The sequence below is a fragment of the Aphis gossypii genome, chromosome X, assembly GCF_020184175.1.
Source record: "Aphis gossypii isolate Hap1 chromosome X, ASM2018417v2, whole genome shotgun sequence".
NCBI classification, from domain to species: Eukaryota; Metazoa; Arthropoda; class Insecta; order Hemiptera; family Aphididae; genus Aphis; species Aphis gossypii.
Window position 1 is genome coordinate 1,902,417 of NC_065533.1, and position 16,859 is coordinate 1,919,275.

Consider the following 16,859-nt stretch of genomic DNA (forward strand, 5'->3'; position numbering starts at 1 on the left):
AGTCTCGGAAGTCGGAGTTCGTGAGCGCGTGATGTTAATCGCGGGGAACTGCCTGTCTCTTACATGGTATTCGTTTTTAGCCGTAGCTTTACAATAATTAAACATGAGACCTCACTGGAAGGGCTTTATGTATAATCAGCATTACAATATTATATTTTACATGTTTGGTTTATGATATATATATTATATATATGTATACTATATAATATGTACCTATTGTACATATTATTATGTTTATAAAATATAAATAATGATATAATAATCGTACACTTTCATCTACTGAGTTCTAATGAGATTCTACTCAATGACACTAAATATATATAGCAAAGCAGCTTCCTAAGTCTTATTTTACATTTCAAACTTTTTATAAATTTTTATAATTCTCATGTTTACTTATAACATCATTCATTGAAATATAAAATATTTTTATTCAGTGATTTTAGATTCTGAACGAAGTGATGAATGTATTGATTTTATTGTGAGGTGTGTTTTTTTATGTCTGTGTACAGCATAACTTGTCGAAATAATGCTTCAATTTCAAACTTCTGATGTGGGGGGGGGGGGGTTCCGATGGAAAAATGAATATCTTTGGTGCATTATAGGGGTCAAGAGTAAACATTTTCAAACAGTTTTCAAACAAATGGAAAAAAACAAAATAAAAGAACGAAAAACGAAAATTTTTACTCAAAACCAGTCGATTTTTCTGAGAATTTTTTTTTTTTGAAGTGTCGATAAAAAAATGTTGCCGCCCCAAAAAAAATTGAAAATTGAATACAAGATTCCTTATGAGTTTTTTTTTTTATTGTAGTTATAAAAATCGTTCTTCATAATTTTTTTTTTATAAGGGTTTATTATTTATTTTTACGAATTATGTCAAAATCGCGAAAATTTGCATATTTGAAAAGCCATAAATTTTTTATTTTTATGTTTAAGGTTACAAAATTCAACCCTAAGTTTTTCATAAGTTTTCCTTCAAATAACTGCACAGAAAATCCGAAGCATCATTATAGGAAATATGTTATGAGTGTCTAAATTTTAATTTTTTACGAAATTGAATTACGTAACGATAACGATTTATCCTCAAACAATTTTAAATCTTATTATTCAAAAAGTTTTAGTTGTAGATACTTGAAAATTTTACCAGTTGTTAGATTGGCATTTTATTTACATAATTTAATTTTCAAAATATTTTGCTTATTTTTTAATGCTATTTATAGGCATAAACTACCTTTTCCACTAAGCACTAGAAATTATATCCTAGGCTGACAAATCATATCCGTAGTTCTTTTCAGAGTCATTTAAATATAATGATGCCTATCATTGGATTCAAATTCAATACATCGATTATAGTGACCTATTATACAGCAAACTGTTTTTTTGTCATTTTTATTTCATATTTACATTTTTTAATGTTTTTAAAGTCATTAACTTCTTAGTCCTAATTATAAAAATGATGACCCATTAAAATTATTAAAATTATTTATTGCTGTTATTTTACCTCATAACGGATTTCAGGATTAATCAAAAATGTATTATATACTTGACCAATATCAAGTACATTCGACTAAAAAAAAAAAAAAAAACATTAAAATTAAAAGTTAATAATGCGTATAGCATAAAATGTATATTTTGACGTGTTCAATATACTTATGTATCTTTAAAATTAAAATTATAAAAAAATATTTAATTTGCTTTTTAAAAAGAATATTTACTCTATAAATTAAAAGGTTTCAATATGGTTGTTTTTTGGAACTTTAAAAATATATTTAAACAATGTGTATTATTTAAAAATAATCAAACCATGATGCATAATTTACCAATTTAATTCCAACTTCATTTCTGTCCATCAAATACATAGTAAATAATTCATGTGCTTCTAAATTCCTCAAGCGGTCCTATAATTATCCAATAAGTTGTTTAATTTGTTAGATAAGTAACACATATATATATATATATTGCATTGTAATAAATACTATTAATCATGGTAGTTGTGATCTAGGATAACATTTATATTGCTTGCAAATAGCAGTCTAGATGACAATGTGTTCCTCAACTACCCGAATTTATGCAATGGTACCTACTAGATTACCTACTAGATTACAAATAGTAACTATGCGGAGGAACATGATTGAAGCTAAAATTCTTTCCGGCTCGGCCCAAGGTCAAGTTGTTTTTATTCATAGAATATCGATAATGACTAATGAATTTCCTTTTGAATTTAAACGAGTCAAATTTTCTATAAAGTTTTGTACTTAATTATTTTATACGTATACGTAGTGAGTTCAAATAACACAACATTGTAATAGATCGCAATCACTATAGTAAATATATATTTATATTCACTCCTATGAATTATATAAAAAATGGTAATTGCGCCACCCATTCTAGACCAGGGGTCTCCAAATTTTTTTATTCAAGGGCCACAAAAAATATCATCTCTTGGTGGGCCAAACGTTTATACATGTATTACTCAATACATACAATTTTTAATTTTTAAATGATAGTTAACTCCTCGTATATTTACTATCCTATAGAGACCGTGGGCCTGTTAAAATTTGTTCGAGGGCCGTATTCGGTATCCGACCTGTAAGCTGTAGTTTGGAGACTCCTGTAGTAGGTAGACTACTAATCGAAAAATTTCGCTGCAATATTTATGAAAACGTTATCTGTACCGCCGTTTTGCCGTTTCATTATAAAAACTTTTTTTCTACCAAATTTTCTAAAGATTTCCGACCTTTTTCCGCTTCATCCCGTAGTCCGTACCGTACGCTTTCCCGTAGCACGTGTCGTTTGACGTTTCGCGAATCTCGCTTACTTACTACTGGGCTTCACTGAGAAAAATTCGTGTGAAGACACAGAAATATAGATTTATGAGCCCAGATATATGATACATAAAACGATCAACGATCTAATGAGTGAATTATAAATTATAATGATTCATGAAAAATTCGCTGCTATTAATGTATGAGTTCAAAGTTTGTTAAACAGTCGTAAATACTTTTATAAGTTCATCGTGGGTACGTGTAAAAATATATATATAAAGTTAATAGACTTGATATTTTGAAGTATTAGTTATAATATTAATATTCTGATATTTAAAAATATATTCAAAATACGTGCATAAATACGGTAACGTTGTATACTATACACTCCTATAATGCATTTTGTTTTCCACGATGTAAATATTATTACCTATTATTAGACAGTGACGTACGGACATTTGTATCTAATTGTTGAACCGCATTTGGTACATTCGAATAGCATGTGTGTATTTTAAATTTTCATAACAAATATAATAAGATAGTGATTTATCACAGTCATTACAAAGACGTAATAAGAGAATATTTTTACTGTCCGAGTTTTCATTATATGAGAATTGTAAGAATTTAACAAGCAAAATGACGGTTATGCAGCATTCTTTACTAGGAAACTGCTTAAGAGCTTGAGATTCGGCATTGATTTTCAACACAAACGGTAGTTAATACATTATGGCATAAGGTTCCTATGATAGGTTAGGCAGATGGTAGCAAGAACGAACCCTGCTCCGGCTGGTCAGTCGGCGGTGCTTTGATTAACACGGCCGTCCAAATTTTTTTTTCCAATTTTTTTGATTTTAAAATCATTTTTAAATGACATTGAAAATTAAAGTTATTACTGTGTCTTATACGATAAATACACGTCTTGGATTTTCTTAATAATAAATTATTAAGGGCAAGGATTTATATGCAATAAAAAATTATAAAATATGCATTTTATTTACTAAAATATGCAAAAACAAATTTTTATTATTTCTAGAGTATTATTATTTATCATAATTCAAAATTTATTATTATTACATTAAAATATTAAATATTAGCTTATATTATATCATTATTACATGCTACTATAATGTGTTGTTTCATTAATTTTCAAATACAAACATCCAGCAATTTGAACGTAAAATACATTTATACTGACTAAAACTCCTTTCCACATCTCACGAGGTTATTGGTGCATATTTAAATAATTCGATTTATCTTGGAGTTAATCAATATCGATTTCTTGGATAGATAATTTTTATACTCTATATTTACAATTATTCGACGGATAAACCAAAAACTATCGATTTTATGAAAAAAAACCATTTAAAATTAACAATAAATTATAAAATTTTGAAAATTTAAGTTAAAAAAAGTCAAAATTCCAAAAATCTATAAAAATGAAATTATATGCATTGTGTTCAAAATATGCAAAAATATGCAAAAAAAAAATTGGTTCTATTTAAACGAGAATAAGCCAAATCGTGGACAAATCTGACAACCATTAAATTTGTACTTAAGGAAAAAACATGCAAATGCATATAAATCCTAACCCTAGTTATTATATATCAGGGATGGGCAACTTAAGTTACTAGAGGGCCAATGCGGGCCAGAAAGCAAAAAAAAAAAGGTTATCAAAATATACATTTTAATTAACATTTATTTTATCTATTATATAAAAATAAGTCCGGTTTTCCTCCCTGACGCTATAACTCCAGAACGCACGAACCGATTTCCACGGTTTTGCATTCGTTGGAAAGGTCTTGGGCTCCGTGAGGTTTATAGCAAAGAAAATTCAACAGAAAAGTGGGGAAATCGTTTTTCACATACAGCGCCATCTATTATACATAGCATGTACTTCAAACCAATAGCAACGGTGCGTGATAAAGTGTGTGACAGATAGTCATTATTCTCTGCTCAGTTAATTTCATTTAAGCTCAGTGTAAATTATGTGGATCGTGCATTTGAAGTTAAATTCAACACTCTGTCCATAGTCCAAAATGCCTAGAGAACGACGTGCGAACATCGGCCGCCGCACAAGACATGCAAGCCAGCAACAAGTCTATTCAAGGAACTTAAGAGAAGAAAAACAAAATATAATAAGAGAAAATGACCGATTGAGACATCGCGTGAGCACACTTGGAATCAATCAACAAAGAAATTCCAACGTCGCAAACAAGGAACCCCAGTTCCAGACTGGCCACAGGTGTTTTCAACTGATGCACTAGGTCGTATGTACACTGTTCATCCTAGAAACGATGAATGTTTTTATTTGCGACTGCTGTTAGTAAATGTACGTGGACCGAAATCATTTGCGCATTTGAAAACTGTGAATGGCCACCAATGCCAAACATATCGAGAAGCATGTCAACTATTGGGTTTGCTGGAGAACGATTCTCATTGGGATTTAACACTTGCAGATTCAGTTGTTTCATCAAATGCGTACCAAATACGAACGCTGTTCGCAATTATCATCACCACATGTTTTCCTTCACAACCAATTCAGTTATGGAACAAATACAAAGACGCCATATGTGAAGATATCTTGCATCGCTTGCGTATTCAAACGAATAATCCTGACATCCAAATAACCGATGAAATCTACAATGAAGGATTGATTCTGATTGAGGATCAATGCTTGACTATTGCAAACAAGCTACTGATTGAAGTAGGAATGATTGCGCCAAATCGATCGATGCACGATGCATTCAACCAAGAATTAAATCGAGAGCTGCAATACAATGTTGATACATTGCAGGAATTCGTTAGAAATAATGTTCCGTTGCTGAATGAACAGCAAAAACAAGTATACAAAACATTAATGCAAGCGGTGGACAATAATACTGGTGGTCTATTCTTCCTGGATGCACCTGGAGGAACAGGGAAAACATTTGTCATTTCATTTATTTTGGCCACTATTCGATCAAGATGTGACATAGCTTTGGCGTTAGCATCATCTGGAATTGCGGCGACTCTTCTAGATGGCGGTCGTACTGCACATTCTGCGCTTAAGTTGCCACTCAATTTAAACACAATTGATACTCCAACGTGCAATATTTCCCGATCCAGTGCAATGGGAAAATTGTTAATGCAATGCAAGCTCATTGTTTGGGATGAGTGCACAATAGCACATAAGAAATCACTTGAAGCACTTAACTTCACACTGAAGGATCTTCGGAGAAATAACAACATCTTTGGCGGCTTGATGATATTGTTGGCAGGCGATTTCAGGCAGACGTTGCCAGTAGTTCCCCGTGGAACGCCTGCAGATGAATTGAATGCTTGCCTAAAGGCATCACCTTTATGGAATAACGTAAAAACATTATCGCTAACCACTAATATGAGAGTTCAACTTCAAAATGATCAAAATGCTGCACAATTTTCCAAACAATTGTTAGATCTTGGAAATGGAAAAGTCCCAGTTGATGCGACATCTGGATTAATTACTCTTACCAACGACTTTTGCCGATTTGTAGACACTCAATTAGTTCTTATTGAAAATGTTTTCCCAAACATTAGTGAGAATTATAAGAATTATGCTTGGTTAAGTCAACGAGCAATTCTTGCAGCAAAAAATAATGATGTCCACGCACTGAATTTCACCATTCAATCAAAAATTGCTGGCGATTTGGTGACATACAAATCCGTTGATTCAATAACAAATCCCGATGATGTAGTAAATTATCCAACGGAGTTTTTGAACTCTCTGGAGATACCAGGATTTCCACCACATAACTTGCAACTGAAAGTTGGTACAGTTATTTTGATACTGCGTAATTTGAATCCACCGCGACTTTGCAACGGTACTCGACTTTCGGTAAAGAGACTTATGCCGAATTTAATTGAGGCAACCATTATTAACGGAAAGTACGCAGGTGAAAATGTATGTATTCCTCGAATACCAATGATTCCGACTGATCTTCCGTTTGACTTCAAACGATTGCAATTCCCAGTTCGCCTTGCGTTCGCAATGACAATTAATAAGTCGCAAGGCCAATCGCTTAGTGTTTGCGTGATAAATTTGGAAAATCATTGTTTTTCACATGGACAGTTATACGTTGCGTGTTCACGAGTTGGGAAACCATCCGCTTTGTTTGTGTTAACGTCAGACCAAAAAACAAAAAATGTGGTTTACCAAAGAGCACTACAATGAAACAATTAAATAACACTTCATTTTAGTAGGTAATTGAAATGAATTTATTACTGTTGTGAAATGAAATAAATATTTTCCTTTTCAAATATATAACAAAAAAAATTTTTTTTCTTTATCTTTTAATCACCAAACGAAATGTTACATAAAACGAATCTGGTGGCGAAACGGAGTTCGCCGGGTCTGCTAGTTAATAATATATAAATAGGTAGTCATTCTACCATAAGGTGTTAAAATTTCTGTTCTCGTCATCAATTTTACTTTTTTGCGGATATTCTTTACCTCTAAAATACGAAAAAAATTTTCAACGACAGCACGATACGAATGTACTAATAGCTATGGTTAAAAGCTATACATACGTGTGTGTATATACATATACTATATTATGAAATTTAGATATTTAATGATGTTCAATGCCAGATAACAATTATTATATATTGACAAGATAGTTTATATATATAGATTATAGAATAATAGACGATAAACTTTAACATTGTATGATGTGATTTTGAAATGTAGGACGGCCAGGACGAGCCAGATAAAATATACTCATCCCTGTTATGTATAATAAATACACATATCTACATTATCTACGTGTTTTTGTAGGACTACAACGCTCTTTTGATGTACGAATCTTTTATTTATAATTAATTAATGTATTACTTACAATAAATACAGTACTACTAATCGGTTTATCTGAGATAAGAATAAGCGTTACAGGGTGATATGTAGGTATTTTCTACAGGCCAATTTTATGATGATCATCATTATTCATTACTTTAATATCACCTTAATGTACCTATTTACACTGTTATATTATATTACATTAAATTTAATGAATTATACGATACTGTTTTAAGTTGTACTATCTATCATGATAGTTGAGTGGGATTCGGGAAATCATAGAATTAAGGACTGTGTGATCTAACTTCGGCTATATAAAAACTATATTAGTTTTAAAACAGATTTACCTCAGGAGTAACAACTATTTCGGAAATAGCACTCTGTATACTTGTGTACATTGCAACATAATCTTGTTTCAGTTTCCAAAGATATCTAAATATTATAGTAAATAATTCAATCCTATTAATGTATGGACTTTTCGAATTGTCTCTCAGTTTTTTAAGTTGTTCAAATATATCATTTTCTTTGATCTCTGTTTTGTCAAAATATTTTAATATCGTTTTATTTGGTGTATCCCGAATCCAACCACCAGGTGTATTCGAAAGTTCCCAATTATCAATAGATAATAGCACCTGAAAATAATATTTTGTTAATTAATTATATTGCCAATTTAAAATTTGATAAACATAAATGTATTTTTTTCATAGGAGTTTTTGAGAAAAAAAATGAGTTGTATGATAAGTTCTGTAAGTGATTCAAGAATTTGTATATTAAAATAATATCATTTTAATTGAATTGGTAGTGATAGGTAATTGATCTTATTGCGATTTTAAAATAGTAATCATTTATTTTAAAAACTAGCCACTTACGAGATACAAATTGAGAGTTAAATTATTTTTAATCAGTGTAAAATAAATTATAAAATAATCTTTTTGTTAATGGTAGGTATGTTTTAAGTTAAGTGTATAGAATGTTTTTTATGATTGTAACAATAAATAATTCAGTTATTTGTGTGGTGACATTAGATTTTTTTATGTTGTATGTAGTGATTATAAATAAATATATATATATATATTTCCATTGACATTAGTATTACTAGAGATTAATTTCAAATCTTTCAACAATAACATAACCAAATACTTAGGTCAATGTAAAAATAGATATAGGTAGCAGGAATAATCTCTTAGAAAAATCAACTAAATTAATTCAAAAGAAAATATGTCATTTTAAATTGTAATTTAAACACTACACGATTTTATTGAGCAAGTAAAATTGTTTTTTTTTTTTTTTATTTATAACAATACAACCAATTAAAACCGAATTGTATACACGAAACACATTATTAAACATAATTAGTTTTGAAATTTTTAAACTTATTTTTTAGTGTTATTGATATGAAAAAAAAAATATAAAAAAATTATAAATACCTAACAGACTATAAACAATAGGTAATAACTTTTTTGTATCTCGTTAAAATGTGTGCAATATTGTATACTTATTCCCTTAAAAATTTAGTTTCTTAAATGTAACTTTTACCTAGTGATTATTTTTCGTTTTATTCAATATAATTTTATAATTATTATAGATACAATAAAATGCTATGTATCTACAGAGGAGTCATGGAAACGAATGTATGTTATAATAAATTAGTACCTAGGTACTTAAAAATAATAATTTATTTAATTTCTATTAAATATCATGAAAATTGAAAATTGATGAATCAAACTCATGAAAAAGGATGTGTGTGAAATCCTTTTTACTACTTAATTTTGTTTAAAAAAAGTGTTTTCTAGATATTACTGAATTTGGCATTTGAATTATGATATAGGGTCATATATTATTATAAAATATTTAAAATAAAATAAAATATCTCAACATTTTAGTATTGTGCAAAATGCAAATATAAATTAAACATCTTAAGACTAATTACTTTGCTTTTTTGTTTAGCTTTTAGGTATATAAAATGTTCATCATTGACTAATTGTTCATTGCCGGACACATCTTTAAATTTGAATGCCATTCTATCTGCATTATTTTTAGCTTCATTCAATAATGGTGTATAGGTACAAGATTCTGAATGATCACTCTTTACTTCAAACAATTCCATCAACCACTTATAGGCAATAAAAAGATTTTTTACTTTTTCACTTATATTGTTATATATTGTTTTAGCGAGTTGATTATCCTTTTTCTTTATTTTATTTTTTTCATCTTGAAATTTGGTGTAATCAATCAGTAATTCCATTGCTTGAAAATAAAAAAAATAATAGTATGTTAGATTCTAAACGAAGTGAAGAATGTATTGATTTTACAATGATGTGTGTTTTTTTTTTTTTTGTGTGTCTGTGTACAGCAAAACTAGTCGAAATAATGCTCCAATTTCAAACAATGGGGGTGGTTTCCGATGTAAAAGTGAATATCCTTGGTGCATTATAGAGGTAAAAGTTAACATTTTCCAACAGTTTTCAAAAAAATCGAGAAAAACAAAAAAAAAATGACGGAAAAACGGCAATTTTTACGCAAAACCAGTTTTCGACTAAAAACTAATCACTGAAAATACTTGAAATTTTCACCAAATGTTAATGTCAGTGGTATCCGTATGTAGTTAAATTTTCAAAAAATTTTGACTTTTTTGAGTTATTTATAGACCACTGAAATTTTCGATTTTTTTGAGAAATTTCTTTTAAAACGTCAATAAAAAATTTTTGGATGACCAAAAAGTTTTAAAAATTTAATACAAGGTTCCTTATGAGTTGTTTTTAATGTAGCTAAAAAAAATTAAAAATCATTAGTCACAATTTTTTTTTATAAGAGTTTATAGTTCAAATTTTTACGAAATCTGTCGAAAACGCGAAAATTTGTAAGTAATTTTGAAGTTGAAAAATCATAAAACTTTTTTCTTTTTTAACTAAGGTTTGAAAATTTGGTACAAGGTTCTCCATACATTTTTCTTCAAATATCTGTAAAAAAAACTCTACCGTATTCAGACTAAATAACGATTTATCCTCAAACGATTTTAAATATTTGTTATTATTCAAAAAGTATAAGTCGTAGATACATGAAAATTTTAACAGTTATTAAGATTAGCGTTTTCTTTACGTGATTTAATTTTCAAAATATTTTGACTTTTTTTGAGCTATTTATAGACAACTGAAATTTTCAATTTTTCTGAAAATTGTTTTTTTATGTGTCGGTAAAATTTTTTTGGCCCTATCAAAATACTTGAAAATTTAATGCAAAGTTCCTCATAAGTTATTATTATAGTGATTAAAAAATTATAAGAATACATAGGCACAATTTTTTTTTTATTAGCATTTGAAGTTCAACGTCAAAATTATGAATATTTGCAAATTATTTTGTAGGTATAATTCATAAAAATGTTTGTATAGGTAGCTAAGAGTTGAAAATTTAATACAAGGTTTTTCATAAGTTTAGCTTACAATTATTATAAAAGAACTTAAATTTTGTTGTATTCAGGCCATTAAAACATAAATCACCTTTTTCACCAACCACTAGAAATTATATCCTAGGCTGACAAATCATCTTCGTTCAGAATCGTTTTTCGTATACAATGATAATTATCATTGGATTCAAATTTAACACTCCTATAATATATAATAATGATCCATACGGCACCTAATGTACAGCAGAGCGGTACTCACTTGCCCGCTTTTTTTAATTGATTATTATAATTCTATGAATTCAACAATGTATAAATAACGTACCAAATTAATAATATTTTTTAAATAAAAACAACTAAGGGAATTACGAATAAATGTGTAGGTACTAGGTATCTATGACTTGTATTTAAAATAACTACTTTATTTATTATTAACTAAGGTAACTAAGGTTACTAAAGTGGTACCCGCCGTTTTTCCCGAATCGAAATTCCCGAATGAACTTTTTCCCGAATGTCGTTTTATCCGAAAATCCGAAAACCCGAAACCTTTTTTCCCGAACGACTTTTTCCCGACGGTTATTGTTCCCGAAATAAAAATTTTTAAAAATTTAAAAATGTTGTTATAACTGTGAGCTGTAATGACTAGGTATGTATTTTCTATACATTATAACTAAAATACAGCTGTTGCTATACATTCTAATCTTTTCTAATCTTTTCTAATCTTTTTTTTCTCCGTGCGATAAACGGGCACATGTAGAATCGCATGTTTGCCATTATTGCACTTTACCGTCGCTGATTTATATTTTACACCGATATTATTATTATTATTATTATCGTTTGTATCTTTTATCTATGGTATACAAGTAAAACGTAATCGTTGTAATCGTAAAGCCGCGTTATTCGAGTGCTATCGACCGTCGTTATACTTTCCAGTGCATTTTATTGTAAATAATATAAGATTATATACTTAGCAAAATCATTTTAATTTAATTTTAATCTATCACCATGGCTGAAATTAAAATTTTGGGTGAAACAAAATTAATTTGTGGAGGTTTTATTTATGTGCGTTCTAAATTACCAGTCAACGGTAAAACATACTGGGAATGTCAAAAGTTACGTAAAAAAGAGTGCAAAGCAAGAGTTATTACTGCGTTCAATATTTTTGAAAATAAAAATTATTTTGTACGAGAACCAACGTTGGACGATCACGAACATGTTCCCAACCAAGAAGAGTGTGAAGCAGAGATCATCAAATATTCTTTGAAGCGGAAAGCTGAGGACCAACCACAACTACCACCTGCTCAAATATTACGTACAGAGATGGCTGGCTTATCTGACGGGGTTCTCAGTCAACTACCTAACCGTGATAATTTAAAAAAATCAATGCGTAAAGTCCGGAGGTATTTATTTTTTTCAAATTTCCACGAATCCAATTTAATTTTTATGTATTTTACACATACCTAAGGAAAAATTTGCCACCCAATCCAAAAACACTTAATGACTTTGGTACTCTTCCCGATCGGTATCAAAAGACGCTTACGGGTGAACATTTTTTAATTTACGATTCACTTGATGATGATTCCGTCAATGAAGGTAAAGTCGTTGTGTTCTCGACTCGGAGAAATTTAGAATTATTGGCCCGGAGTGATTGCTGGTTTTTAGACGGGACTTTTAAGGTTTGATGGATTTTATTATATTTATTAGTTTATTACCTAGGTATATGTCTATGATGTGTTAATCAGTGGTGTATTGGTACGGGTACGCCGGTATACGCCGTATACGTCGCGAGCGTCGCGGCGAACAACGGTGTCCGGGTGTCATGACGCGGCGTTTAACAAAAATGTCTCTTAAGATTTTTAATATTTGAAAAATTAAACGTTTTATTGAAATTCTGATACTTGCATCGTCTTTAACACATAAAATCACACATTGCTACGTAAATTAAATTTCAAAAATAAAATTTTTAGGTGGGTAAATCGTTGTGTGAAGCGAGCAACTTTTACACGTATGAGATAGGCAATTCCGACGAGTAAGGCCCAATGACGTCACGCGGCTATTCTTCATTTCTTAATATCTCTTAATTATCTCTTATTAATATCTCTTATTTATCTATTGAAGTAGGCATTGTATGTAATTATATAACAATATGATTTTGTTTCATAATTCTTAGGTGTGTCCCACTATTTTCACACAAGTTTTCACGATTCTGGGAACATGCAAACAACACGATGCTCATGACACAGTTGCTATTCCATTTGTCTATGCACTGTTGTCGTCAAAAGAAACGGTTCAGTATGCCACTGTGCTAAAAGCAGTACAATCTTCATTTAACGAACACAGGATTGTTTGTGAACCGGCTAAGATCATGACTGACTTTGAAAAATCTATAATCAACGCTTGTCAAGAAGTTTATCCAAATTGTCCTCTCAGTTGTTGCTTTTTTCATTTCGGTCAATCAATGTATCGACAAATTCAATCTGTTGGTCTTCAAGCCACATACAATGACCCTGATGATCGTTCATTAAAAATGTACAGTCATATGATGCTAGCGTTGGCATTCGTACCTTTGGCTGAAGTACCTCGCATTTTCTCGCTTTTGAAAAATGACGCGCCTGAAGATTTATTACCAATTTTGGAATATTTTGAAAAAAATTATGTTGTAGGAGTAATAGCTAGAGGGCGAAGACGAGGAATTCTTCCACGTTATCCGCCAGAAATTTGGAATCAGCACCAAGCCGCTCTAACTGGTTCACACAAAACCAACAATGTAAGTGAGGGGTGGCACAATCGCTTCCAGCTTGTTATTGGAAAACATCATCCAGATCTTTACTCCGCTCTCGGTGAGATCCAAAAAGAACAAGCTGATGCTGAGATAATGATCGCGGAGCTGAGTTTAGGACGAAAAGTTAGAGCACAGCCAAAAAGAAAATGGCGGGATTTTCAAAAACGAATAATGTCCATTACTGCTGAATTTAATACATACCAGCCGTTACAATTTCTGAGGGCAATCGCACATAATATTGTTTTGTAATTTTGTTTTTAACGATTTATTATGTTATTATACTTTTTAGTTTTTTTTTAAATAATTTTTATTTTTATATGCATATAATTTGTCGATTTTAAAATATTCAACGATAACGCAACAGCATTTATTATGTTATTATAATTTTTAGTTTTTTTTAAATAATTTTTATTTTTATATGCATTATAATTTGTCGATTTTAAAATATTTAATGATAACGCCACAGCATTTATTATATTATTATACTTTTTTTTAAATTATTTTTATTTTTTATATGCATTACAATATATCGATTTTAAAATCGATTCGGGTAAAAGGTGTTCGGTAAAAAAGGTTTCGGGTTTTCGGATTTTCGGATAAAATACCATTCGGGAAAAAGTCCATTCGGGAATTTTGATTCGGGAAAAATACCGGTAACCTACTAAAGTTACTAAAGTAACTAAGGTTACTTGGAGGTGAGTCAGAGGATAAAGTATTTAAGTATGTGATAAAATCAGGTTAAAACCAAGGCAAATATCAAAAATAATTTAAATATAATGTGTCTCAACCGAAAACTTAGAGCGTTGTACTAAGTATAGTCTGGTCAAATATCACGAATAGTCACAACTGTTGTGATTATCAAATAAATTAGTATGGCAATATCACATTATACACGTAATAATAATTATGCTTTTATGTTAAAAAAATTTTATTTCTAATAAAAACGAAACAGTATGCCTACTATTTATGAATTTTCATCACTAAATTTTCCGTGAATAGGAGTTGGATCTAAAACAAAAATAATTAAAACATACTCCAGCGTTTGAGGCAAAAACATAACCTACCATTATGAGTTAGGGGACTGATTTGAATGCTCTAAAGTAATAAAAATACCTTTAAAAAATATGATTTAATGCACTAATAACAGAAATAATTTTTAAAAATGCACTAAAAAAATGCTCTTAAAATTATTTTTTACTTTGAATAAATGTGTTCAATTATATTCATAAAAACTCTTATTCATAGGTATTAATTATTCATATAATTTTCAGCATCTTCTAGTTTTACTATCTTTTTATTATCCAGAAAATTATTTAAAAATAATGAATAATATTATACAATTTCTGTTGTATGTGTGTATATTGTATATACCTAGTGCCTACACGTTTCTACAATAATTTCGTCTGGCGTAACATTTTTCCGATCATTAAAAACATAATAAATATTTATTTTTATTCTTTTAGAATGAATGTTAACTGAATGTTATTCATTCTAATATAAAAACGACTTAAAAACATAAAAATGCACTAAAAATATCAAAAAATACAAAATAAAAGTTATATTTTTTAATTTTTTGATGTATGAAATGAATTTTGTGTTTGGAGAGCAATATTTTCGGTCTTACAGAAAAAAATGCAATTGGCATTAATATCCGTTCCCTAATTATGATTTATATTTTAATGTATATTTTTAGTGATTGCATACAATATACCTTGTGAAAATAACCATTAATATCTAGACTAGGTAGTTTGTCAGTCAGTCATTTAATATAGATTGTGATATCTAAAAATATTGGGCTGTATTACATAATACATTAATATATTAATTATATTTGTATATATTTTACTGTTATTCAATTTTTGATTCAATACAATTATGGAATTTGAGTCAATCTAAATCAATTTGTATGCATACATAAGACAATATTTGTAACTGTAATATGAAAATAATATGTTAATTTTCTAGATCTTTATTCAAAGTTTTGTGTTAGTAAATTAACAAAAATTCACGATTTAAATCATGAATGGTAAATTATCGATACAAAACAGTGATGAATAGTTTAATAATGATTGATGTAGAAACGTCCTAATTTCAAAATATATATTATCAAGACCATAAAGATAGTATATTATTGCACTTTGCAGTAGACATACCTTCATCGAATTTACTTAAATGGATTTTGTAATTATATGATGCAGTGTTGATGTTGATGTCTAAAACCGTACTCAAAATTAAATGTAATACATTTTCGTTAATAATATGATTATCTGTCGTTAGTTCCTGAAACAATGTAAATATTAAGCAATATAATCATACACTTATAAACTACCAGGTAGTTATAATTGTGTACTCAAATCAAAGTTTCTACATTTAAAGTTTAATTTAAATTATATTTGTAAAAATCTTACTGTTTTAAGCATAGCTATTACATCAGCTGTGTTCATATTGTATAAAAAATGTAATTTATTTATGATTGTGGACTCAATACCTAAAAAATACATAGGTAATCATGAAATAATTGAATTGAGTAAGTTAGTTATAAATAATAGATATTAGTGTAATTATTTTTAATCAATGATATATCAATGTATTCAAATAATATTCAATAATAAAAAATTTAAATAAGCAAATATTTTATTAGATACTGATTTTTTGTATTGCCTTTACACGGAACTTATTGTTGTTAAACGAATAAACAATTGTATCTTAAATATAAAAGGTTACTTTTTTAAAAAAAAAACCAAGACCTTTTTTTTTTAGATATTATTAAATCATACAGAAATTTGATGGAGTAAATGAAGTATAAATAATACTTAATGGTTTACTTATGTATAATTAATAATATAATACAATGTAGTACTAAATATCAATGTAGGTAGTCAAATATTATTCAATGATAAATAATTTTAGTTAATATTTTATTATTGATATCTTACTTTGCTTTATATGGGACTAAGTATTGTTAAATGAATATTAATATATTTATTTTCAAAAAACGTTGTCGCACCGTCGCGGAGCTATTGAGTCGGCTTTCGTAAGCTGGCCGCGCGGTACTTGCGACGTGCAGATAATATTTGACAGGAAGAAAATAGGGTGTAGAAAATA

The 16,859-nt window shown here is 29.1% G+C and overlaps 3 protein-coding genes across 3 annotated transcripts in view; 1 reads left to right on the plus strand and 2 right to left on the minus strand.

The window, feature by feature from the left end:
* Positions 1 to 16: 16 nt before the first annotated feature.
* The window catches only part of LOC126551988 (uncharacterized), a 49,501-nt gene continuing 32,658 nt past the window's right edge, over positions 17 to 16,859 (minus strand). The window contains exons 9-15 of the mRNA XM_050206421.1: positions 16,163 to 16,242; positions 15,908 to 16,034; positions 9,503 to 9,819; positions 7,920 to 8,204; positions 1,818 to 1,895; positions 1,499 to 1,564; positions 17 to 123 (exon numbers count right to left, since the gene is read on the minus strand). Of these exons, the coding sequence (XP_050062378.1) occupies positions 112 to 123; positions 1,499 to 1,564; positions 1,818 to 1,895; positions 7,920 to 8,204; positions 9,503 to 9,819; positions 15,908 to 16,034; positions 16,163 to 16,242 (965 nt within the window). The 3' untranslated portion in view covers positions 17 to 111. The remainder of the gene's footprint in view (positions 124 to 1,498; positions 1,565 to 1,817; positions 1,896 to 7,919; positions 8,205 to 9,502; positions 9,820 to 15,907; positions 16,035 to 16,162; positions 16,243 to 16,859) is intronic.
* On the minus strand, positions 4,652 to 6,380 carry LOC126551992 (uncharacterized). The gene is made up of 2 exons (XM_050206424.1): positions 5,459 to 6,380; positions 4,652 to 4,872 (listed from the first exon to the last, which is right to left on the minus strand). The coding sequence occupies exons 1-2, from the start codon at positions 5,988 to 5,990 to the stop codon at positions 4,865 to 4,867; spliced, it is 540 nt and encodes a 179-aa protein (XP_050062381.1). The 5' UTR covers positions 5,991 to 6,380; the 3' UTR covers positions 4,652 to 4,864.
* On the plus strand, positions 13,100 to 14,003 carry LOC126551990 (uncharacterized). Its single transcript, XM_050206422.1, has one exon. It carries the CDS (start codon positions 13,338 to 13,340, stop codon positions 14,001 to 14,003), a length of 666 nt encoding a protein of 221 aa, XP_050062379.1. The 5' UTR covers positions 13,100 to 13,337.

Coding starts and splice junctions, on each gene's coding strand:
- LOC126551992 (XM_050206424.1), bottom strand. CDS start 5,990: ATGTTGTTATTTCTCCGAAGATCCTTCAGTGTGAAGTTAAGTGCTTCA.
- LOC126551990 (XM_050206422.1), top strand. CDS start 13,338: ATGACTGACTTTGAAAAATCTATAATCAACGCTTGTCAAGAAGTTTAT.